This window comes from Eucyclogobius newberryi, unplaced genomic scaffold (genome assembly GCF_026437365.1).
Source record: "Eucyclogobius newberryi isolate DKJ021-1_F unplaced genomic scaffold, fEucNew1.0.hap1 SCAF_12, whole genome shotgun sequence".
Lineage (NCBI taxonomy): Eukaryota > Metazoa > Chordata > Actinopteri > Gobiiformes > Gobiidae > Eucyclogobius > Eucyclogobius newberryi.
This window is the reverse complement of record NW_027315746.1, coordinates 26,678,356-26,703,739: the sequence shown is the minus strand read 5'-3', so window position 1 is coordinate 26,703,739 and position 25,384 is coordinate 26,678,356. Positions and strand designations below refer to the sequence as shown.

General features: G+C 39.6%; 1 protein-coding gene across 1 annotated transcript in view; it reads left to right on the top strand.

The window, feature by feature from the left end:
- The first annotated feature begins 14,582 nt into the window (after positions 1-14,582).
- The window catches only part of pth1r (parathyroid hormone 1 receptor), a 167,113-nt gene continuing 156,311 nt past the window's right edge, over positions 14,583-25,384 (top strand). The window contains exon 1 of the mRNA XM_072441748.1: positions 14,583-14,984. Within this exon, the coding sequence (XP_072297849.1) occupies positions 14,904-14,984 (81 nt within the window). The 5' untranslated portion in view covers positions 14,583-14,903. The remainder of the gene's footprint in view (positions 14,985-25,384) is intronic.

The window sequence follows — 25,384 nt, the reverse complement described above, 5'->3', positions numbered from 1 at the left end:
TAGGTGTGTGTGTGTGTGTGTGCGTGTGGGTGTGTGTGTGTGTGTGTGTGCGTGTGTAGGTGTTTGTGTGTTCGTGTGTGTGTGTGTGTGTGTGTGTGCGTGTGTAGGTGTGTGCGCGTGTGTAGGTGTTTGTGTGTTCGTGTGTGTGTGTGCTTAGAATGGATGTGGGTGGAAGTTTGAGCCTTCTTGTAATGTGATGATGTCAGTTACAAATTGCACAATTCAATAAAAAAGTTGATATCAGTGGCGAGCTGTGTGCGCCGCTAAACACATCAGTCCTGGAAATATCAAGTCATTTCAAGGTCATCCAAGTAAATTCCCTTCCTTCCTGTGAGCATTGCAAGTATATTGAAGAATAACTTTTTTTTGTTAACGCTGGATGTCTCACTCACACAACCCCCACCTACGACATAGTTTGACTATTGTCGTGAATTGTATGAACAGAGCGTGTCAAGGCAAAACAGACCTGAAAATGTGCAGGAAGCTATATTTGTAATACTTTTTAAACTGCTTCAATTCATTTCTATAACAACAACGGATGCAAGGACAGTATGTTTGTTAAAAATATATATATATATTTCCATAGGTACATTTTAAAGAGCCAATATTTTATTTTACATGTTTATTCATGATGTGGTGTTTTGTTTTATTTGTGCATTTTTCTGTAATCTTGCATGTTTAGTCGAACTGCTTCACCTCACGTTGCATGAGTCATTCTGCGTAAAGTTTTTATAGTCCAGAGATCTTCATCAATCAAACTTGTTCTGATAATTTCAAGCTCAAATTGTCTCAGTGGTTCAGAATAGCACTAGCGGATAGGCAAGAAGACCTTTTAGCAGTAATAAAGCCACTTTTTACACAAACATCATTGCAATTTTTACATGTTGCTCATATTTTTATGTTTTATACATTCATATAATTAATCATTTACGGCTCAAACAAGAAGACTTAGACCTACACATTTATTTTTATATTTAGCCTGTAGATGTGACCTGTATTTGACACTTTGTTTGTTGGCTTAGTCAGTCCCATGTTGTAGCTGCTGAGCCTTGAAACAATTCAAGTATGAGAAACATGATTGCTCTATAGCATATATATAGATGCGTGATGCACTCACTACATAACACGCACACGAAGAAGAGATGCTCATGTTGCACCCTTGAATGATACGACGATACATTCCGTTTTGCAGCTTTTATTAAGTCCACGGTTCAGAGTAAACACATATGAGGCACGCAAACACCCACAACACACCTGGGCCACACTCAACACAAATTAATAGGCGTGGCTAACCTACTTTTAACGCCACACGCCGTCCAGGTACAGCCCCTTTCATGAACGTGCACCCTAATTAAAGTGCTCCATGCTTAATGTACAATCCAACACACAAAAGTAATAATAATTTAGCAGTGTATTGTACCATCACAATTAAATATCAGCATAATAAACTAGATGAGCAACACTCACAACAATGATCAGACAAGAGCACACATGATTAAAATCTTAAAAAAGTTTCCCGGAAAAACAACGTTTGGAACATTCACATCTCAAATCAAAGACACATCATTCCAGAAACAGGCGTCCTGTATATTTATTTATGTCACACTCATTCCCGCCTGCCTCTTTATGTTACATCAACGTACACATCATCACAACAAAGCGATGTTCTGTTGGACCGTGCTCACAACGCCAACTGTTCACAATAGCAAGCAAAGGATTCAAGATCGATGCCACAGTGTGTCACCAATTACCAGTAAGAAAAAATATACAGAAAGAAAGAAAAACTGAAGCTATTGTGTAAAAAGTAATGTGAAAAACTCAGTAGGTACAAAAATTAATTAAACATGGCTGCACAGGACCCATAGGCGTATTAGTCTTTTCAACTTAGAGACACGTGTTGAATTAGTTAGTTAGTTAGTTAGTTAGTTTAGTCTTCATTTGTCAGGGACTATGTACAAATCATTCACCTTGATCTGCACCAGATTTAGCTCCTGCTACTTTCCATCTGCAGTACCTGGGACAGGGAATCCAACAACAGTAATCAAAAGTTCACATTTCGTTACAATTACAACACTTTACATTTCATTATTAACATTAGCTCAGTAAAGTACAGAAAACAATGTCTCCATTTCAAAAGCATTGATTGATTTCCCCAAATGACTAAATTAGTTCATACAGATAGAAAACATGCAAGTAAAATCTAACTTGGCTGATGTTGGCACCGTTGATGATCTAGGATGTGTTTTTTCAAGATTCAAGTAAAATGATAAATATCTACAAATGAAAAGGCCAATTGTGTAAAAGCAGTGGATCTTTTTGGGATGGTGCGGTTTCTGTGGCAGTGGAGCGGGTATTCGTTTGTTCAGAGCAAAGTTAGACACATTTTTTCAAGCGAGGTGGAGCTAGCATTGCCAACAAGATGAATTCTCGCCACAAGCTCTTGAGAATCCATCTTGTAAGGCTCCTGCTGAGTTGTTTGCAGTCTGTACCAGTGGTAAACGGGCCAAACAAATGACATTTATTGCCTGCAGGACGGGTGGGAACCAATCAGAGAGCAGCATTGTGGTTTGAGTGAAAATCAAAACAACCCAAACCAAAACAATCATGGCTGTATAAAAACCTTTTATAGTAAGTTATTTTATGTTGATCTAATTCAATTTTTTTTTTTTAGTCTTTAAAAAAGCCTAAAAACAAATAAACAAACAACAAACAAATAAAAAATAAATAAAAATACAGTTAAATACAGTATTTCTACATTTTGGCCGCAGTTATTTTATTACTTGGTTTACACATTTTTAAACAGGTGGACGAAATATAAAAATCCGGGTTTACCCAAAACGCACCACGGGAGAAGAGGGGGGGGGGACGCGGCGTGTGGGAGCGTGTAACAGTAGATTTTGCGTGTTTTGCATTGGTAGCACTCACGCTTCTAAGTGTGCACCCTTAGTCACGGCAAAACGCACTGGAGAAAATGTGGTAAACAGGTTTAAACTGTATATTTGTGATATAAAGGCGCACAGCAGAAGGGAAGCGGGCGCGCGCGCTCTCGCCGGGACCACCGGGACGTCACAGACTCCCGCAGGATTTTGCTGAAAAATTGCTTCACACGCTCTTATCTTTTGACTTAATACTGCTTTTTATATTTCATTTTAATGCTATTTTGCGTTGTCGGCGGAACATTATAAAAAAAATATATATAATAATTCATTTTATTTATATTGTAGAAATCAATAATCTAAGTGCGGCGGAACTGTAAACCAAGTAAGGGATCATCTCAAAATGGGTTGAAGCTGAAAAGACTTAATATTTTTCGTCTTGGGGGGGGGGTTGAACCTACATTTCGTCTTTTTGTTGCTTTGAAGCTTCATACATCGTTGTGGCAGTAATTGTTTTGAAATGCTAAAAAACCATCAGCAACAGGCATTTGGCCAACATTAGGCGGCAAGTGCGTGCGCGGAGCACGGGGAGCGCACCGCCGTGGCCAGCGCGGGGAGCGGAGCAGGCGTTGCCGTCGCCAACGCGGCTGGTGCAGAAAAGTTGGAAAAGCTTTTTTGCGGCAAGACGCGGCGCAGCAAATGATCAAGAGATTTCGCTCTAGTAACGTGCTACGCACTGCCCGGAAGAAGGAAATAAAATAAACCGCATGAGGTTTCGGCCAATCACAGAAGACGTGAGATTCTCACTGAGACGAAAGCGCGTGTTCTGCTTCTGTCAGTCTGACATCACGTCTAAAGTCTAAACTCAGGCAATTGACAATTACAGGTTTTGACAAGAAACATGAGTTTCACACTCTCTCATCCTCTTGAGACTATCTCAATGTTGTCATCTCACAGTTTGGGTTGAATGGGATGTGTCGTAGGGCCCCTAGGGCCCGTGACCATGTGGATTAAGTAAACAAACATGCGCGACAGGTGACATTATTTGGAGAGTTCATAACTTCTAAATATAAACTTACCAAAGGATGTTCAGAGATGTTCACTAGAGGTGAGCAGGTCTATCAAGATACTATCGTTTTATCAACGCGTAAAATTTTATGTGAAGCCAGTCTTAAGTCTTTTGGGGGGGGGGAGGGGGTCCAGAGAGAGACCAAAAAATTAAGTCTTTTCAGCTTCAACCCATTTTGAGATGATCCCTAATAAAATAACCGCGGCCTTATAAATGAAACACAAACTTGGTTATCAAACTACAGTTGGATCAATACAGTTTTAGCTCTCTCTCCCTAATTGCTATGCGAATAGACTTGATTTATTTCACAGTACTCATATTTAAGGCCGGTTCGTACTCGAGAGGCCATCTCCGTTCAGCTGAGTGCTGGCGCTCTAACACTATTTGAGTTTTCAAGGCGCTAATCAGGGTCCAGGTAAGTTCTGGGAATCCCCAAAAATATATTTGCATTTCTTTATTTTCTAAATAAAGAAACAATCCCTTTTATGATCAATCAATCACAGTGATTGGGGTCACATGACAAAAAACATTTTGTCAGGTTACAGAATAAAATATTTTGATTTGAGAGGAAATTAAAACTTTGTGATTTAGGCAAGGCAGGTATATTTGTAGAGCACAATTCATAGACAAGGCAATTCAAACTGCTTCACATAGCAGGAACAAAACGCATTCAAATCACAAGACATGACAGAAATCACAAAACCTTCATTTCTATTAATTAAATTTAACAATTTTGCTGATATGGATCATACATTTTGTCTGTGCTTAGTGATACACCAGATGGAAAACCAAATCTATTGGCCCACACTGACACTTCAGACACTCTGTCCCATATTTATTTGACATTGCCAGCATGACAGGCGTCTCCTGGATGGGCACATCGCTTTAAGATTAATTATTTTCCATGCTTGATTGTCCCTAGACGTCAACGCACGCATCTGCCTCTGCACACGTCTGTGCTGAGCGTATGGATCTTTTACAACGACTCTCGTTGACGCCTCCACCTCATGTGTGGTACTTTTGTATCTTTAACGATGGACCCAGTATCGTCTGCCCCCTCCCTAGATTTAGCTTCCGCTAAACGAATTGTCCCAGACAAAACTCGACTAAAGCTTTTAGTGTTAAAACTCGCTCTTGATCAGGTGATAGGTGTGCCAGGCTCTTCCTGGCCTTAGTGCCGACTAACAATCTAACCAGCGTGTGTTCTGACCCTCTCCCCAAGCACCTGCTACGCGGCTGCCCTTGGACACCGCCATAATGGACTATTGCGTCGAGTGGAAATATTTACATGTCCAATTTTAATTGTATGTAAATAATAGGAAGAATTGGAATTGGAATTAGAATAGTAAAGAATTCCTCTAAAGAAAGACCTTTTAATTTAAATAAATTTAAAGGTGCTTTTTTCCAGGCTATCTGTCAAATAGTTTAAGTAAAATCACAAAAACATGACAGAAATCACAAATCACAAAACAGTTTAAGACATAAAAGAGAGAGTGCAAAGAAAATCATTTTAATGCACAGCTAAACAAAACAGTTTTGGCTTAGAACATTGCCAGAGTAGAGGCCTGTCTCACATCTTCAGGAAGATGCCTGCTGCATTAAACTGAAATGCAGATTCCCCATGTTAAGTCCTGACTCTGGCACCAGCAGGAGGCTGGTCCCTGAGGTCCTCAGAGTTCGAGATAGTTCAAACTGCACTAACATGTACAAGATGTACTTTGGTGCTAGGCCATGGAGAGACTTGTGCACAAGCAGAGCTGCTTTAAACTGAGCCACAGGAGCCAGTGCAGAGACCTGAGAACAGGACTAATGTGCTCATACTTCCTGGTTCTAGTCAGGACCCGAGCAGCAGCGTTCTGGATGTACTGCAGCTGTTTTACAGCTCGTTTGGAGAGGCCAGTGAGCGGCCGTTACAGTAGTCTAATCTACTGGAGACAAACGCATGGATAAGTCTCTCCAAATCTGGTTTAGACATTATATTTTTAATTTTGGCGATTTTTTTTAGATGGTAAAAAGTTGCTGATGTTATTGATTTGACGTGGCTATTAAAGTTCAAGTCTGAGTCCATTATTACCCCCAGATTTCTAATTTGTAGGTTTTAGAGCGAGACTCTGGAGGTGACCGCTAACACTTTCTCTTTGTTTCTGTGGGCCAAAAACGATGATTTCAGTCTTGTCTGAGTTCAGCTGGAGAAAGTCTTTTTGCATCCACAAACTGATCTGTTGGATGCAGTGATAGAGTGAATCCACTGGTCCAGATTCAGGGCCATTCAGGGCACCCAGGACTGACCCTTGGGGCACTCCACAGGTCAGGGTCATGTGGTCCGAGACACAGTTACCATTTTCAACAAAGTACTTCCTGTCTTCCGGATAGGACCTTAACCAGTTTAGGGCAGTGCCAGTGATGCCCACCCAGTCCTCTAGTCTCTGTAAGAGGATCCCATGATCGACAGTGTCAAAAGCAGCACTCAGATCTAACAGAATTAAGACTGAGGCTTTGCCCGTGTCAGTGTTCAGGCGGATGTCATTTGTCACCTTGACAAGAGCAGTCTCAGTGCTGTGATGAGGTCTAAAACCTGACTGAAAAACATCAAATGAGTTGTTTATTAAGAGGAAATCTGTGAGCTGTTGGTAAACAACCTTTTCAAGGACTTTGCCCCAAAATGGCAGATTAGAGATGGGCCGGTAATGACTCAGTACTGCGGCATCAAGACTGCTCTTCTTTAGGAGAGGCTTTATGACCGCAGTTTTCAAAGACATTGGGAATGTTTCAGATTGAAGCGACATGTTAACTATGTGAGTGAATGGTGCTAACAAACTGTTCAACACAGATTTACTAATTGACATGAATCCAACAGCTTTATTCACAATATTTGCTATGAAATGTTTGTAACAGGAGATTTGTCTCTGCCCTCCATATCATTTTTGTTCAGGGCTGCACTGGAAGAGAAAATTGGCCCAGACCTGTTCACGTTAAACACACATTATTTGCAAAAGGAAAAGTAATCCAACATTTGGATCTTGCCAAGATAAATGCATATGAATCAAAGCCATTATTGTTATCATTATAAATTATTTGATTTATTTCAATATTTGATAGAGACTTGAGATTTGCAACAGTTATAATGTGAATGCGCCAGATGCTCATTTTCTTTTGTCCCTCGGCAGGTAACAACAGACAATTGCAAAATATTACAAAAAGGACAACACAGAACAATAAAATCCAGTTAAAAGACTGCACGGTTTTGCAGCACTACCAAATAGACAAATAACAGCTCTGCATGACCTGCTCTGAAAGGCCAACGCTCAGAGAATATGATTTTGATATAAAGCTGAGGCACATCGGTGTAATTCGAGTTCGAGAGACTTATCCATGCATTTGTCTCCAGTAGATTAGCCTACTGTACAGGCCCGCTCACAGGTCTCTCCAAACGAGCTGTAAAACAGCTGCAGTTGATCCAGACCGCTGCTGCTCGGGTCCTGACTAGAACCAGGAAGTACCATCACATTAGTCCTGTTCTCAGGTCTCTGCACTGGCTCCTGTGGCTCAGAGAATAGACTTTAAAGCAGCTCTGCTTGTGCACAAGTCTCTCCATGGCCTAGCACCAAAGTACATCTCAGACTTGTTATGCCATATGAACCATCACAGACTCTGAGGACCTCAGGGACCGGCCTCCTGCTGGTGCCAGAGTCAGGACTAAACATGGACCAGCCTCCTGCTGGTGCCCAGAGTCAGGACTAAACATGGACCGGCCTCCTGCTGGTGCCAGAGTCAGGACTAAACATGGACCGGCCTCCTGCTGGTGCCAGAGTCAGGACTAAACATGGACCAGCCTCCTGCTGGTGCCAGAGTCAGGACTAAACATGGACCGGCCTCCTGCTGGTGCCAGAGTCAGGACTAAACATGGACCGGCCTCCTGCTGGTGCCAGAGTCAGGACTAAACATGGACCAGCCTCCTGCTGGTGCCCAGAGTCAGGACTAAACATGGACCGGCCTCCTGCTGGTGCCAGAGTCAGGACTAAACATGGACCGGCCTCCTGCTGGTGCCAGAGTCAGGACTAAACATGGACCAGCCTCCTGCTGGTGCCAGAGTCAGGACTAAACATGGACCGGCCTCCTGCTGGTGCCAGAGTCAGGACTAAACATGGACCGGCCTCCTGCTGGTGCCAGAGTCAGGACTAAACATCTGTGTTCCAGATCTACGGGGCAAAGGTCTGGAATAGCCTTCCCGAGGTGGTGAGACTGGCCCACACCCCGCTGGTGTTTAAATCAGGGCTAAAGACTGTTTTGGCTGTGCATTTGACTTTTTATTTTAATTTTTTTTAATATGTTTTGATGTTTTATTGTTTTATTTTGCATGGTGTTTTAATGTTTTAACTTTGCTCTTTGAATTGCATTTTTGTACAAATTGTTCTCTACAAACAATATATGATTGATTGATTGATTGATTGATTGATTCTGTTTGAAAAGGGATTCTCTCTTTTATTTTTAAAGGCCTCTTTAACTCCTCTTTCAAACCATCTCTTCAGATAAACAAAGTCAGTCAAATCAAATATTCTGGGAAGAATCAGGGTCAATTGTATTCCAGACCAACAAATAAAAAATAAAAAAAAGCAAAAATAATGACTAGGCCTTATGTCCGCTAAAAGGTTTTAACTTAATTTCAGGTCCCTAAATCAAATGTTTTATTAAATTATCACAGTTTGAATCTTGGCAATTTACTGCATGTCCTCCCTTCTCTCTCATCCCCATTTCACACTGAGCTGTCCAGTCTAATAAAGCCTAAAAAAGAAAGAGGAATTGTCAAAGCCCAACAAATGCCCAATCTGTCAGTCCAAACCAGCAGCTTTCCTCCTCTTTATATTTACGGGATTTGAAACCTATTTTTCCTTTGTGCAGAGCTTATTCCCACGTACAATCAGAGTAAATCGGGGGCAAAGCTATAGAGTCTCAGCTTCACAATGACTCCAGCCAATTGTTTGTACTACAAAAGGTTCAGGAACAGCTTCAGTTTGAATTGGAACTCATTCTAGTCAGAAGTTTTATAGAAAATCAGCTGAAATTATGCGGGGTTCTAAAACTGAGTGGAGTATTATTCATACTCATACATTTTACTTTTACTCAAGTATAATTTAGAAAGCTGTTCTGCAATGTTCCTCCCGGTACTCTTTCCATCACAGGTGAAATGTTCCCTGGTGTAGATCGTCTTGGCGAGCTGGCCAGAGGCATCGGTCTGAACAGGTTTAGTGTCAAACGCAGGAGCCTGACAGACCGTGGGTGATGTGAGGTGAAGATTTGTATTTACTGCAGACTTTTATGTACTAAAAAAGCATAATAAATTGTGAATACATTTTGACTAAATAACGGCCTCAAAGGTGTTTTTAGACATGCATTTAATAACTTTTCAGATGTGATTGCTTTGTCTAGAATGTTGCTTAAGTATGGAATTCAAGTTATCTATCTTGCATTTATCTAAGAGTTATACATGCTAATAAATGTGAGCGTGGTCACCTGTCCACAGATCTTACCAGCAACATGGCCTGCTTGTACCCATGGCGATGGATATGTTTATTTTCATACTTTCTTTGGAAATGAGGAAAAAAAATCTTCTATTTGGAAATCATTGGTATGAATCTACTCAAATAGCGGAAATCAAGATAATCAAGGTTTTATTACTAGTTATTGGCAAGTTAACATATTGATTTAATTAATTATTAATTGATTGCTTGATTGACTGCTTGATTAATTGATTTAAGTGGGTTTTTTAAAACTTTTTTTTTTTATGTTTTGGGGAAATTGTATATTTGTATTAAATAATAGTGTCAGTCCTAGTACTACCGCTGTCCACCGTGGGCTTCTCACATCAGCGACAGCAGCTGGAAGACACTACAATGGGCCCAGACTGTAGCTAGAGTAACTGCCGGTTGCTACAGCATGGTTTCCTTTAACACAGTCCATGAAGATGCTCAAGAACTTCTTGTCCACCAACATGTCCATCCACGGGCTGGACAGTACGCACTGACCTGCTCTCAGCCGGACCACGTGTGGCATGAACTGCTCTGGAGGAAACTACATTATCCAATCATTATTGCAGAAACTCAATATAACAAAATGGGATCACTGTTGTCTATAATAACAATGTTTGATGTTCTCGACCCCCAAACACAAGAAATAGACTACCCTACCCACAAAGTGATAATGTGTCCTTGTTTCTGTTTTATTTTCAGGGGATAGGCCTGGATAAATGAATTTGGAAGGCCAGTTAACGGGAATCTACATTTACCACTGCATATGAAGGATGTAAATGCGTATTTAAGACTGTTAAACACATTTTCAATATTGCCCACGTCATCCGAGGACCCCCTGAAATAATCAGTCCTGACCCCCATGTTGAGAAGCACTGGACTAACAGAGTGCAGATGGCAATGAGTGTCCAAATCGATTCAGTTAAAATTGTATGCATTAATTCAGCTGTTGCATCATTCAAGTTCTCAGTGATGTTACTAAAGTGTTACAGGGGCAAACAAATGAAAAATTACAAAATAAAAATACATATAGAAGTGCCCCTTTAGCAGAAAAGGCCCTCACAAAAATGGATGACACAAAATGCACCAACAATCAAAAATTGGACAGACATTATAAATCATCTTTCTAATAGCTATTAGGAAAATTGTTTTATTTCTCCGTTGTACTCTCTGTGGTCTTTAAACACAAAAATTAAATAAAAAAAAAAAAATTAAAAAAATTAAAATCACTTTTAGGAACAGTTAGCCGATGTTTGTAAATAAATAAACACAAATGCAGACTGGATATTTAATTGGTCATTTCTTAATAAAGTGGGTGGGGTTTGGGGAAACTCTGAATTAATCAAGCAGGAGTGGGTGAAACTAAACACAACTCCACATACTTTACAGCAGGATTATCAATACTGCTTACACTTCTACAAACTTTATACTTACTACTTACATACTATACTTAAACTGGCACCAAACATTGTACTTCAAATATCGACCTTATGATTTCCATTGTTTACTTGGGGATATTTTGAAATGTTGGAGTGAAAGGGAGAGCGGAAAGCAAAGGAGTGGGAGAGGTGGTTATGTGAGAAGCACTTTGAGTCATTTACTTTGTTGGAGAGACTTTAGTTTGTTTTGAAGTGAGGTTGAAGCTGCACAGTGTGACCCCGGAAACTCACAGACTCAGTGTGAATGCACCAAAACAGAGATAGCGCCATCACAAAAATATGTGCTCATATTTCTAAACTCATGAATAATCTAAATGTACTGAAAATATTTGACATATGACATGTTCAAAGGTTCAACATTTTCCGAAACCCCTGAGACATACCTGTAATTGTTTCATGGGCAGTGTGGGCATATGCTAATAAGATAATCCTTTATTGTTCACTCATGGGGAAATGTTGGTGTTACAACGCAGTAGATACAAAGGAAAAGGACCGATAACTTATAGGATGTTTAAAAAAAACACTCTTAATAGAAGAACTCTTATAGACAAAACAAAAAACTCTTATTAACAAAAATCCTCTCATATCTTAATAGGGAATGGAGGAAAAAGAATAAATAAAATAAAAAGATAAAGATGAAAATAAAATAGTAAAAAAGTAAATAATAATAAAATAAAGTAAAGTAAAAATAGCTAGTATAAGTAAACACTCACTTACATCAGTTATATGCACATGAATATGGCCTTAATTGCTTGTGAGTACGACAGTATTGCACATGAATATGACGGTATTGCACATGAATATGACAGTATTGCACATGAATATGACAGTATTGCACATGAGTATGACAGTATTGCACATGAATATGACAGTATTGCACATGAGTATGACAGTATTGCACATGAATATGACGGTATTGCACATGAATATGACAGTATTGCACATGAATATGACAGTATTGCACATTAGTATGACAGTATTGCACATGAATATGACAGTATTGCACATGAGTATGACAGTATTGCACATGAGTATGACAGTATTGCACATGAATATGACAGTATTGCACATGAGTATGACAGTATTGCACATGAGTACGACAGTAATTGCACATGAATATGACAGTATTGCACATGAGTATGACAGTATTGCACATGAGTACGACAGTAATTGCACATGAATATGACAGTATTGCACATGATTATGACAGTATTGCACATGAATATGACAGTATTGCACATGATTATGACGGTATTGAACATGAATATGACAGTATTGAACATGAATATGACGGTATTGCACATGATTAATGTGCACTATGACAGGAAGAACACAATGGTCACTCCTCCTTTTCATTGAGTTTCAAGCAAAAGCAACAGCTGATTAACTAATATGTATAATATGTATTTAACAATGCGAGTTACAGCGGCGACATGAGGCAGAGGTCGAGACAAACGTCTTTGGATTCAGCGTTTGTCTGCTCACCTGGCTTACACCACATTGATAAATAACTCTGAATAAAGTTGTGAACAATATCAACCTGGACATGCTCTTGGCAGAAGCATTCGGGGAAAGTCCTGATAAATATTTGAACTAGGGAAAACACATCAACACACTTTTCACACGCTGTTTTTAAATCAAGTCAGAGAAAAGCACAGACTACTTCCTCCTCCTCAAATACACAAAGCACTTCTTTGTGCGGGATAAAAATCTCTAAATCTACTAAAATAGTTCACAGTATGCCTGTCGGTGTCGCCATGTTGGTTTAAATCCATCCTTTTGACTTCCACCTATAATACAACACTGTGCTGTGATTGGTCAGCCACTCAGCCACTCAAACAGAACCGCACGAGCCCGACCAGATGGATTCTCCTCAAGAGTTTGTGAAACTAATATCGAGGATTCGTCAGGCTGGTTAGTCGACTGCAGAATCTGTCCACAGTCCAGTGAGAGGGAGCCGCTCACAGACAGAGGCAGAGTGGGGCTGGAGCACAGAGAGACAGCAGGGGACGGAGGCTTCACTGAGGACCAGTGACACGGACACAAGCTGGAGGCACATTTAGGCAACTTTATTTGTAGAGCACAATTCGTACACAAGGCAATTCAAAGTCCGCCACACAACAGGAAACAAAAATCACACACAAAAATAATAATAACTTTGGATCTGGTTCTCCTCCTGAAGTGGGTCCAGCTCCACTGTCTCTCTCGCGTCCGTCTGTCCGTCTGTGAGAGTCAGATCTCTCCTTCACTGTGGAACTCCTCCAGGTTTCTACTTTCTCCCAAGAGGTTTTTGTAGTTTTTCCTAGCCGAGAAGGAGGGTCTAAGGACAGGGGACTCTGGGACATCGCCCCTCGTCCCTATGGACATTGTCGCCCTGCGAGACAACTGCTGTTATGATTGCGGACGTTACAAAAACACATAAAAAAGTATTAATTAATTTTGGATTCATATAAAAAACGAGAAGAGTGCAAACTAAAAAAACAAAATCAATTCAATGCATTTTTGTAATTTGAATTGCATTTTGGATTTATTTAAAAAGGAGAGAGAGAGACAAGTGCAAATAAAATACATTTAAAAATGACATTCAATTGATTTTTTGATTTATATATGTTTTAAAACAGAGAAGAGAGCAAAATATACAATAAATCCAAAACGCCCTCAACTATACTGCAAAGACTATGTGACAGAAGATGCAAAACAAACAAAACTCCGTGACAAATCTCAAAAAAGGACATATCTGTGTCTGCACCAGGCCCGCGCCGCCTCCATGACTGCGTCCTTGTGCGCGCTTTCCGCTTTGACAACACAGAGAGAGAGCCACAACTCCAAACTCCTGATTTCCACCTCCACGTGTCAAACTGCATCAACCAGAGCGCGACGCGTCCGAAACACAACATGTCAATTCTACCGTTTATTCAGAGACGGAACTGGTAACGTGCTCTGCGTAACGTCCCGGTAATCCAAGCCTACAAGATGCAACTTTCTTTTTTTTGTTTTTTTTTGGAGAGTGTGCAGGGGGGAAAAGCGGTTTGGCAGCGGCTCCGCGATCTGCTCAATGTAGAGTTTGTTTGAGGGGTGAGAAAATATGTCATTTCGGAGTCGTGGTTTCGCCCCGACGTCAGCGCGCCGCAGCCAATCCGCGCGCCGCCTCGCTCCTTTCTCCCCCCTCCATCCCTCCATCCCTCCATCCCTCCCCTACTTTCTATCCACATACTACCGAACACGACCGGCTGCTTGCCACATCTGGACACGCTTCTCCTTGCGCTACTACGGCAACTCCTCCGCGCGGCCGGGAACTCCAAACTTCCACCGCGCGCGCTCCGTGGCATCACTTTTTACGCACGTTGTTTCTTTTTTTCCCTTTTTTACGCGCGACGTTCTAAGTAGTTTTTTCTCGCAGTTTTTTCTTTTCTCTTTCATTCCCGGTCCCGTGCGTCCCGACTGATGCTGACATGAATGGACAACTGTCTAGTAGTGATGGAAGGATGCTGTTGTGGGACGCGTTATTGTGCGGTTTTTGGGATGTAGAGAAAGCGTGAGTTGTTTTTTTTTTTGTCTGTTTTTGTTTTTTGTTGTCGTTGTTTATAGGCGAAACGCTAAAAAATACAGCTTTCGACCTCTTCTACAAAGACACATTTGAACTTCATACCTCAAGAAAGACAGAAAGAAAGAGAAAGAGAAACGTAAATAGTTCTGACATGTGGATGTACTTTCAGAATAAAGAGGAGACACATCCAAACGAACTAAATACAACAAACAAACAAGAAAAAAAAAGAAGAAGAAGTGAACTGAAGTGACTGTATAAAGAGCAGATTAAATCAAACTGCGCGCAAAAGAGAGCACGCAAAGCCAAGCGACGCGATTATAGAGTTATGATTTCACAAGAGGCGCTACTAAGCGTAATCGGACTACTGGAGGAGTCCGCGCGTATCAAACTAGATTAACTCGCGTGCGTGAAAAAGGAAAGAAGATTTGTTGTCCGGGAGCCACAGAGATGGGAGCCACTTCGCCGCGGCAGATGCCTCCGCGCCTGGATCTGGTCCTCGTTTCCCTCCTGAGCGCGGCGATGTGTCTGGTGAGTGCGCCATGAGTACCGGGACCACCGGGAATGGGCCGGTTGTAAGAGTGTAAGAGTGGTCGGAGGAGGCGGTTGTCACGGTGATGGACGTGGTGTAAGAGTGAGGGTCGTAAGTGGATGGAAGATGCGGGTTGTGACAGTGTGATGAGATTTAGGACGTGGCTCCGTTTTACGCACGAGGTCTAAGAAGTATCTATTTCATTCATTGTTTTTGGTGAAAGTAGATGTATTTGCTCAGATTGGTCTGTTACTTCGATCAGTGGAAAGGAACGCAGTACAAAAGGAAAGTTGTCTGCTTAACTTGATCGTTTTTACTTTTACTACATCATACTGTACTTTCCGCTCCACAACATGTTTGAACTGGACTGAGAAGTACAAATATTTGTCGTTATGTTTTAAGCATGTTTATGGTGACATCTTGCTTAAAATAAACTAAATAATATAAGTAAAAATAATCGATTGACTCTTAAATAACTTTCAAAATCTGAGTGACATGCTTTTATGTCACTTTTACTATTTTCAAACGGGTACTTCAATACATTTACTTAAGTGGACTATTTTATGTGAACAAATTGTTACTGAAAATGTTTGATGGGGAATATACTGAAATGTATATAACATCATGAAGGTTGTTTTTAATGATATGAAAAATTAGAAAATTTAGTATATTGTTTATTTAACACCAAAACGCGCTACATAAAGAGCTGATTTAAAAAAGTGACAAAAATGCATGTTGTAAACTTTCAAATTAGGAGATAAGGTGAGATTTCTGCACTTTTGTGATTCATTTTACACGTGTCTCATAATTAAAGAAATATTTTAGCACATTTCTGTTTGACTGACAAAACATCATCTGACTATCTTTATCAGATACAAAAAAACAAAGTGAGAATTTATCAAGAGATATTATTAGTCATGGATTTGGCTGCTTCTAAAGACCAGCTACACATTATATTTTGGTCTAATCCTGTTCAGTCCACCCTGTAAAACTTGTAAAGATGATTGAAAAGATTAGAAACAAAAGGCAAGCCATATGTTTGAGTATTAAGTTATTATTACTATTTACCACCTCAAAAACACAAGCGAGAACCTTAAACCTCTAACTGTATGGAAGTAGGGCTAGTACCGTACAGTACTTCAATAATACTTCGATACCGATTCCTGAGCGCTTCTTTTTTCAGTCTCTGTATTTTTTTAAAGTCTAAATTAAATGGAGCAAACCGTACTTATTGTCAGCACATCTGCACACTTCTACAACCGTAACCAGTACAAGTGGACCTTTTTTAGAAATGTAGTGGAGTACAAAGTATTATATTTATCTTTCAACACTAGTGGAATGAATTAGTCAACTAAAATATGACTCAAGTAAAGTGTAAAGTACGGATGTTCAAAAATTATATAGGAAAACTGTAAATGTACTTAGATACTGTATACATACAGACTCTATACAGTGTGTTGCCCATAGGCTAGTTTTCAATTGGTTATCAACATTTTGTTATAAACAGTCAAGCATCATTTAGCAGATTCAAAAGCGTTGGTACCGTTTTATAATAAGTACACATTACTTAGCCTTAGTAAAGCATGATCAAAAATGGTTTGCTGTTCATGCTTTATCAAGGCTGATTAAGGTGTTGTTCATGCTTTATTAAGGATAATTAAAGTTATTTTCATGCTTTCATGCTTTATTAAGGCTAATTAAGGTGTTGTCCATGCTTCATTAAGGCTAAATAAGGTGTTTTTCATGTTTTATCAAGGCTATTTAAGGTGTTGTTCATGCTTTATTAAGGATAATTAAGGTGTTGTTCATGCTTTATCAAGGCTAATTAAGGTGCGGTTATAAAAGGTGGTACCAAAGCGTTTAAAGTTGACAAAAACTCCTGTTTGTTTAGTTTGTTTAGGTTTGGAAAAGTTCATTGTATTTGAAAAAATCTTCTGTTTTCTTTGATTAAGCTGTTAGCTGTGCAACCTCGCATCTAGTGCCCCACTGTCTGAACGTACATTTGACCTACTTTCCACCATTATTTATGCTGAATTTATCATTTTTATTCTTATGGGACCAATCTGTCAAATACACTTTTAAAAGGACAAACCACAATAGGAGATGCACACATTAAATGGTAAATAATATGCGCTAAAAATACATACATTTTGATTACTGTATTGTGATGAAATGGGCGTTAAAAGTGCAAATTTTTTTCTGCTAAAAACACAATATATCTCCTTTAAAATCTCAATTAGTTCTCACACAATCCCAAACTCTGGATTATACACTGTATTTATTCATTATTCAACCAGGATTTTGAGTGTTTCTGTGGCTGTTTTTAGTGGCAAGTGGTACGTAACTAAAGCATCATGAGGAAACCTACGCTGGCACGGGGAGAATAGGCAGGTGACAGGTCAGATCTGCGTAAAGGCGCCCCCTCTCAAAGATATGCATGGGATTTTAATAGCAAAAACATGTAACGTAATTGGCTGAATGCAAGATCAACACTTTAAATGCCATTCTGAGGAACATTTAGGGGCAAAGCGACACCATCTCTATGGGGACAAGCCAGTTACGCCCCTTCCACTTCCACTCCCGCCGCACAATTAAAGTTACATAGTGCTCTTTTAATCCAACTCTAAATAAAAACCCTTGGAAACTACGTCCCAGTTGACCCTTTGCTTTTGTGACTGCTTGTCTATGTCGCCGTGTATATGCACAGGTCGTAATTACTCCCATGGAACCACAGCCGCTACACAGAACCTCGCAGGATCTTTGTTTTTTTGCTTTCTTTGAGCGGCGAACGCTTGTATGCTTTGGCTCCTCTCTCATTGAGCGCATGAGGCAGCCTTCCAGCCCAAACTCAAGCCCGAGCGGCGGCTTTTCCAGTGATGTGGTCCGTCACTGCCGCACCGCATGGCAAGAGCGAAACAATTATAGCCCCGCCAGTGTATTTATAGTCTATTCAGCATTCACTTCTAAAAAGGCCAACTCTGTGAAGGATGTTTGCGCCGTCTAAACGTTGCGCTGTTTGCTTAAGTCGTCTTCCTCCACCGCAAAATATGTTCCCCTCGGCGGCGACCAAAAATGACATGCGTTTCGGTGCAAAGCCAAGAGTGGAAAAGTTTGTTCAAAAATAACGCTAAATGATAACATTGTTTGCGGGTTTTAAAAGTTGTGGTGTTGGGGGTTTGGGAGATTTCTGGGATTGTGGGTGGGTTTATGGGTGGGTTTGATCAGGGTGCTCAAGCTAATCCTCCAGCTAGGTACTCCTGGTCAAGATCTCGGCTCAAAATGTGTGGTTGTTCAATATCAGCTTTTTATTCAATATAAAGCTGAAAACAATATTGCAATCGAATGGAAATCGCAATTTGACTTGGCGCTTGGGATGTCAAGATTTGTAGTAATAATAGTAATAATAGTTGTAAATACTAAAATAATAGTGACAATTTTAGAAGCAAAATTAAGTATTTTTGATTCATTCTCTGGTAAAGAAAATACAACATAAATAAACATATAATTCAATGTAAAGTACTTTTTTATCTGGCTGTTTTTGTAACTCAAATTCACTTTATTTTGTCATTCGGAAAGTAGTAATGTGTCAAGTAAAAATGTAAGATTTCCTTATTGTTTAGTCAAGTTCTCAGCAAACATTAATACAGCTAATCTTTACATTGTACAGTTTTTTTTTTGTCTTTGTAGCACTATTTTTTTGTAACTACAGCTTCTTAAGTGGTGTAACCCCCACAAATAATATAAGAAATATCAATAATATTCAGGAAAACATTTTTAAATGAAACTTTAACTTAACACTTCTACTACAACCTTCCAGTTATTACCACTAGTGCTACTACATGATACTATACAGCTAATACTATTTTGTATATAAAATTAAATTGTGAGTGTAATTTGCCCCAAACTACCGGTATATACAATTTATGCATTTTGAGGACTTTTTTCCCATTGAAAAGATTAAATAATTAGTTTTAAGGCGAGACACTGCTGTTTTTTGTCAATTTATTTGTCTCACCTTAAATGGTTTGTCACTAAGGCAACAGCCCTTTCTTATCGCTCTGAAACCCACGTAAATAATAATCTAAATAATCTTTATAATTAGTCTATCCGTGTTTTTAGAATGATGAAAACCTAGCTTCATAAAAAAACAGCAATTACAAAACATTGCAATTAACATACCAAATCTAAATGTTTTATATTTTGCATATTTGTGAAAAAGTCTTCAAAATGTCACCTATAAACAGGCAGCTGAATGCATGGTCATAAATCGGGTAGTTTCTTTAAATATCTTGACAAATAGCAGGTCCTATATCCTCCCAAATGTACCAAGCAATTTCTTTTTAAAATAAAACCACATGAAGTATAACAAGGTTGGTTGTCACACTTTTTTACTTTTATTAGTCGAGCCAAATCTTAAGAAATCTCCTTTCAGAGGGGAACAATGGGCCCTGGAGAGACAGCTCTAATCTCGCTCTGAGAGGTGTGTTTAATGCGTTCTGGACACTTTTTCTTGGCGAGGGAAGAGAATCTAAGTGTGTGGCGATTGTTCCCTTTTGAAAGTTCTCTTACGATTATTGAGACATGACCAAAACGCGACTTCATTCTTTTTTCATTAAAATAATCTCATAAATCCCCATTCTTCAAGTACGAAACGAGCTTTATGAAATGGATGGCGCGTCACAACAGTTGTAAGTGAAACATGTGACCGCCGCGTGCTGCAGGGGGCGGGGCTTGGATGTAATTGGATCCTGTGACTCCTGTTACTTCCCTCTGCTCATCTCCACCCACTTTTATACTTCAGTCAGTCGTGTACTAAAGGTGCACAATGTGACTTTTGTTGTGGGGGATTTGTTGATGTCTATCTATGTTCACATTCAGGGCTTTTATTGTGTTGTTTTTTGGCTAAAATAAATGTCACACTTTGTAATAAGTACATTTTAATAGCCTTAGTAAAGCATGAGCAAAGACTGAATTTTTTGAATTTTTTTTGCTATTTTCTTTTTTATTAAAACACAACACAGTAACAACAGAAATGGGGGAAACACATACAAAAAACAAGGAGTAAAGGAGTAAAAGTTGAAAATAAGGAGGTGGGATCAGCGGAAAAAAGGGGGAATTACAGCATATCAAGTTTGGAATAAATTATCCCTTTTTGTCCATTGTTTAGACTTAATTCAAAATGAACTAATTATTTATTAAGAATGATTCTAACTGGTTAAAAAGTTGCTTAAGTAACACCCCAACCTTTTAATTAAGTAGTTACCAAGCCTGAGTCATTCTTAAGTTTAATTAAGACGTAGTTATTATTAAGTGGTAAAAGTGGTCCTTTCTCCACTGATCTTACCTGTAACTTGGCTCAGTAGTGCAGCTCAGGAGACAAGCAGCAGGCAAACCTTCCACCAGAAACCCCCCCAGTCCACCTTTAATTTAATGGCCTAATTTACTCTAATTATACGTTGTGACAAGCTGGTGTCTGGAGGGATGGTCTGATCGACACTAGATTGGGCATTTGTTTGGTTTTAATTTTTTTTTTTTTCAAGGCTAAATCTACTTTCACTAAAATAAATAATGTAAAATACAAAAAATCCAGGCGAAATCCATATAAAAGACCCATTTGTGAGTTTGGGGTACAAACTGAACCTGATTCAGAATAACCTGAATAAGTGGGTTACAGCTTTAGATTTATTTTTAAAATGTCCAACAAAGAAACTACCCAAGGGCCCCCCGCCTCTTAAAAAGTGAACTTGTGGAAAAGTGTTTCTGTGGTAACTTATTCAATTAAATAAAAATGTCACAATAGTAATTTGACTTGGTGTTATCTACTGCCAACTACTTTTGTAATGCGTTCAAGTAAAGTCAAGTTTGGCCTGAACATGAATCATTCTTAATAAGTAATTTGCTCATTATAATAATTATAATTATGATTATTATAAGGTTTTACCAATAACTGGACTTGTCTGTCATCGTTAATCCTTCACTCTCGACACTCACAGGAGATGGTGTGCTATGATTGAATCTTGTATCCTGCTGGTTATCACTTATCGCTCTACCACCTGAGCCCCTGTCTTGCCTTTAGGTACCGTACTTTTCAGACTCTCCTGAATAAAAGAGAGCCAACAAAATTTACAAAGAAAAAATAAATTGTACATATACCTGTCAATAAGCATCAGGGGCCCACGTTGTAACATGAGATACGTACACATATAGTACACGATAGTGATGCGCCGGCTGTCTTTTGAATCGCGGGGCTAATTAGTGAATATGAGTTGGATTTGAATAAAACACAGCATTTTAAAGTTTAACATACAGAGAACACATCACAGCTGTCCCTACTGTCCCCTCTCTAACTCTTTATTACTCTGTGTGAGCTGATTTACTGTGTCTTCACAACTGGATCATCTGCTCCTGAGCTTGTGCTTATTGAGTGAGTGTTACGTTATAACATTAATGATATTTACACTGAAAGATGGTCAGGTCGGGCCAAGAAAGTCTCATTTCAATGCTGCAGACTGATTTATATTCACTTCCTTGTTTGATTAATAAAACACATAGTTCAGAGTTCTGAAGCTTAAAATACAGACAACACAATGTGTCTCCTGGACAGTGACCACTATAAATCAGTCTACAGTGACCAGTGTCCAGGAGATGACCACCATGACTGATGCCTTCTATAAATTAGACGTACCGTTGTTTGGGCAGCAGGGTTCAAAGTGTGGGGAACGGCTTAGAGTCCGAAAAATAAGGTATACTTTAAGCACCATTTTCTAACAAGATGGGTTGTCTTTCACTGCTTCATACTAATTTTGCAGCGTTTTACCCTCATGACCTGTTAGCATAACAAACTCCAGCTTGCATGCAAGTCAGTCCAATTAGCCTATTAGCTTGATAAATGTCTTCTTAATGCCCCCCTACGGTTCAATCCAAAATATTTAACATAATTTTCTCCACAGACTGCAAGCGTTGGCCATGCATCTTACTTTTTACATTTTTTTTACCTAACCAGAATGTTTTATATTATTGATGACTGTATGTATTTATTTATTGAAAACACAGACGATCTTCCTTCCTCTGCTTCTTCCGCACTGCAGGGTAAACACTGCACCTTTAGACTTTCCGACCATCTCTCCGTTCACTCCACAAATGTAATAACAACTATGTGAGAGGTTAGTCACACTGGACCAGACTCAGATGACTGCAGGCTTTGTCCGTTAGCTGCTAAATGGTATGTAGTGTGCGAGGTGTAAACGCCAAGCCAGGGGTCCATTGTCCCATGGCCTAAGTGGAAAACAATTGGATACTGCAATGAATGCAATATCTGAATGTATTTGTTTTTTGGGACATTAAAGCTCCTGTCGTTCCCCATTTTCAATCATTTGCAGAATTTGAGTCAACCATACTAGTTGGTAGGTTTTTGTTATTTTAGAAAACAGAAATGGTTAATGTTGTTTTTTTAAGAAAGTTTGGGACTTCAGTCAGTGGCCTCGATGTTTCTCTGCACTTTGGATTATGAGCAGATCTTAGTTGTGTTTTCACGAAATTGAGCTCATATTTACTTACTTAAATATGCATGTTTAAAGATAAAAGATAGTGATGTTGAGACCAAAGTTTGATATTAGGCCCAAATTCAGCACTGACTCAAATTGGGGAATCGCACGTCCAACATTTTTCTTGTCAAATTCACTTTTCATGAGTCATAGTATTTTGTAAAAGCAGCACTTTCTGACACAATCAGACCGCTGCACACTGTCTGCATCTACGTATTTTCTGTTTCGCCAACCGCAATCAGCACTCTGATGGACTGAGATTTGGTGGTCCACCCCAGTTTCACTTAGCTATACATATTTTTTAATTATAAATATATTTCAAACTGAAAGAAGCGGGAGAAGATGAAACAAACAACAACGACAAAAACATCAGAGAAAAAAAAAGAGGGCCAGAGATAAAAAAAGATTGAGTCATTAAAAGAAATAAAGGGAATCCCATGAAAAGAAAGGTTACAGCAGATAAGTTTCCATTGCCATTTAGTCCAGAATCTTTTAAATTTGTCCGTGAAAAAAGCCGTTCTTAATCTGTGCACACTGCTGAAAATGAATGTTAACAATGTGCCAAGGGTTTGTGAGAGCAAGGAAGTAATTAGAGATATTTAAACACATACTTTCTCCTTTCACAGTTTGAAAACTCCAGCATTAAGTGGCTATTAACTGACTTTAATTTATTTTAGTAGAAAAAAATGAGACTGAACGATATTACTAACACATTTTCAAAGGCTTTTTGTTGGATAAGAACCACAAGGAAGCAACTGAACTGGCTATTTGATCAAATCAGAAACCCTGCTGGATGAGAACAAAAAAATCTGTTTTTCTGTGTGTGAGAACATGGATTAAGTGAGCCCAATACTGTCCATTGTGGTTCAAAATTGGTTTTAGGCCCTTTAACACCCGCTCACACAAACAAAAAGTTGTGTTTCAATGTTTCTTGAGGACTTGCAGTAACATGAACATTTTTCAACCATAAGAACTACTTGTCTAACCTTATCGAACTGTAAAGAACACACCTTATGCAACTTTTACATTTAGACCTAATTAGGCCCGAGCCCCAGCAGGGCGGAGGGCCTATTGCTCCCGCAACGATGCCCGCATGTTTGGTACCCCGTCGCCCCTGGCCAGTACAGTGAACTAGCCCATGCCGAAGGCATGGACCATGCATACTTACTCCTGCTATGACGGAAATAGTCAACAATTAGTGAATGGGCTACGCCCATTCACTAATGGTTGACAACAGCAGCGCTTCGCGCTGCATTCCTCCAAAAACCCTCCTGGCATCGTCCCGTACGCGAGAATCCATGCCACAGGCATGGGCCATGCTTGTATCTGCTCAAATCAATGGAAGTCTATGAGGAGTGGGCGGGGCATCCCGACGGAATAGGGAGTGACGAGCGCGTAAGCGCTCGTAATGATGATTCCACCCCATGGCGGCATCGGGAAGGCTTAGAGCTTTCAAACGATGTATAATTTGTTGTTATAGTGGAAACGGCTATATTGTTTTTGCTAAAAATATTATTATTATTTTTTTTTTTTGTTCTTCATCTGCGCTTTGATCTCTAATTTGACCCCCTGAACATGCTCAAAAACTCACCAAACTTTGCCCAAAATTCAGAATCGGCGAAAAATTTAGTTTTTTCTGGACCATTTTTTTTTTCGTCAAAAAATGGCGCGACAGCGCCACCGACAAAAGTCAAAATACATTGCCCCTATGGGAGACGCCCCGAGGTCAACTTTGTCGTAGAGCTACGAAATTTGGAACACGCATTCCTCTCCTGAGGACAAAAAAAATATTATTGTGGCCACGCCCCCAGACTTACCCTATGCCCGCCATCTTCCTTTGAAAATGAAAACACGCTGAGTTAGCCATTTTGTTCACGTCAAACTTTGACGAACTCCTCCTAGGGCGTTTTGCCCACCGACTTCAAAATTGGTTTACGTCCTCTAGACAAGTGGGGCATCTAAAGTTATCCAAATTTTTGGGATACCTTTTACGGTCTGTGTGCGGCGCAGCCGCAAAGTTGGACAACATATTTTGAGATATTGCAATTCTAAAAATTGCTCCCATTTGATCAAAACGAGTCCGATTAGGACCAAATTTAAATCAGTTGTTAAACTTTTAAGTTTGGACCAGTTTAGGATGACAAAATTGAAATGGGCGCGATAGCGCCCCCTACAGAGTTGCCTTTGAGTGAACATTGATGGACAAAAACTGGTTTTACACAAATGTTCCAAACTTTGCCCAAAATTCTATTTTGGGGTCCCGAGCAAAAGGCCAATCAAACTTATGCCTTAATTTTTACGGCGTAGCCGTAGCCATGACGGAAACCTCCCATGTTATCCCTATGGGAAAATCGCTAAATCTCTCGAATATCCACATTTTTCTGTTTCACACTTTAACGAACTCCTCCTAGGGCGTTTTGCCCACCGACCTCAAAATCGGTGTACGTCCCCTAGACAAGTGGGGCATCTAAAGTTATCCAAATTTTAAGGATAACTTTTACGGTCTCTGTGCGACGGAGCCGCAAACGTTTCCCTGAATTCTGACTATTTGGCCTTCAGAGTGGCCTATAAACAATAGAGTTTTTCCAAATTACATGATATTTTGCACAAAATTCTAATTTGCCATCCTGATCATAAAAGTATGAGAGCCAAAGTCATATTTTGTACGGCGTAACCGTAACGATGACAGAAACATCCCATGTTATCCTTATGGGAAAATGGAGAAATTGCTCAAATCACCACATTTTTACGCTTCACACTTTAACAAACTCCTCCTAGGGCGATTGCCTGATCAAACTCATATTTGGGGAAAATCATCTACACAAGTGAGGCATCAAAACTTATCCATATTTTGA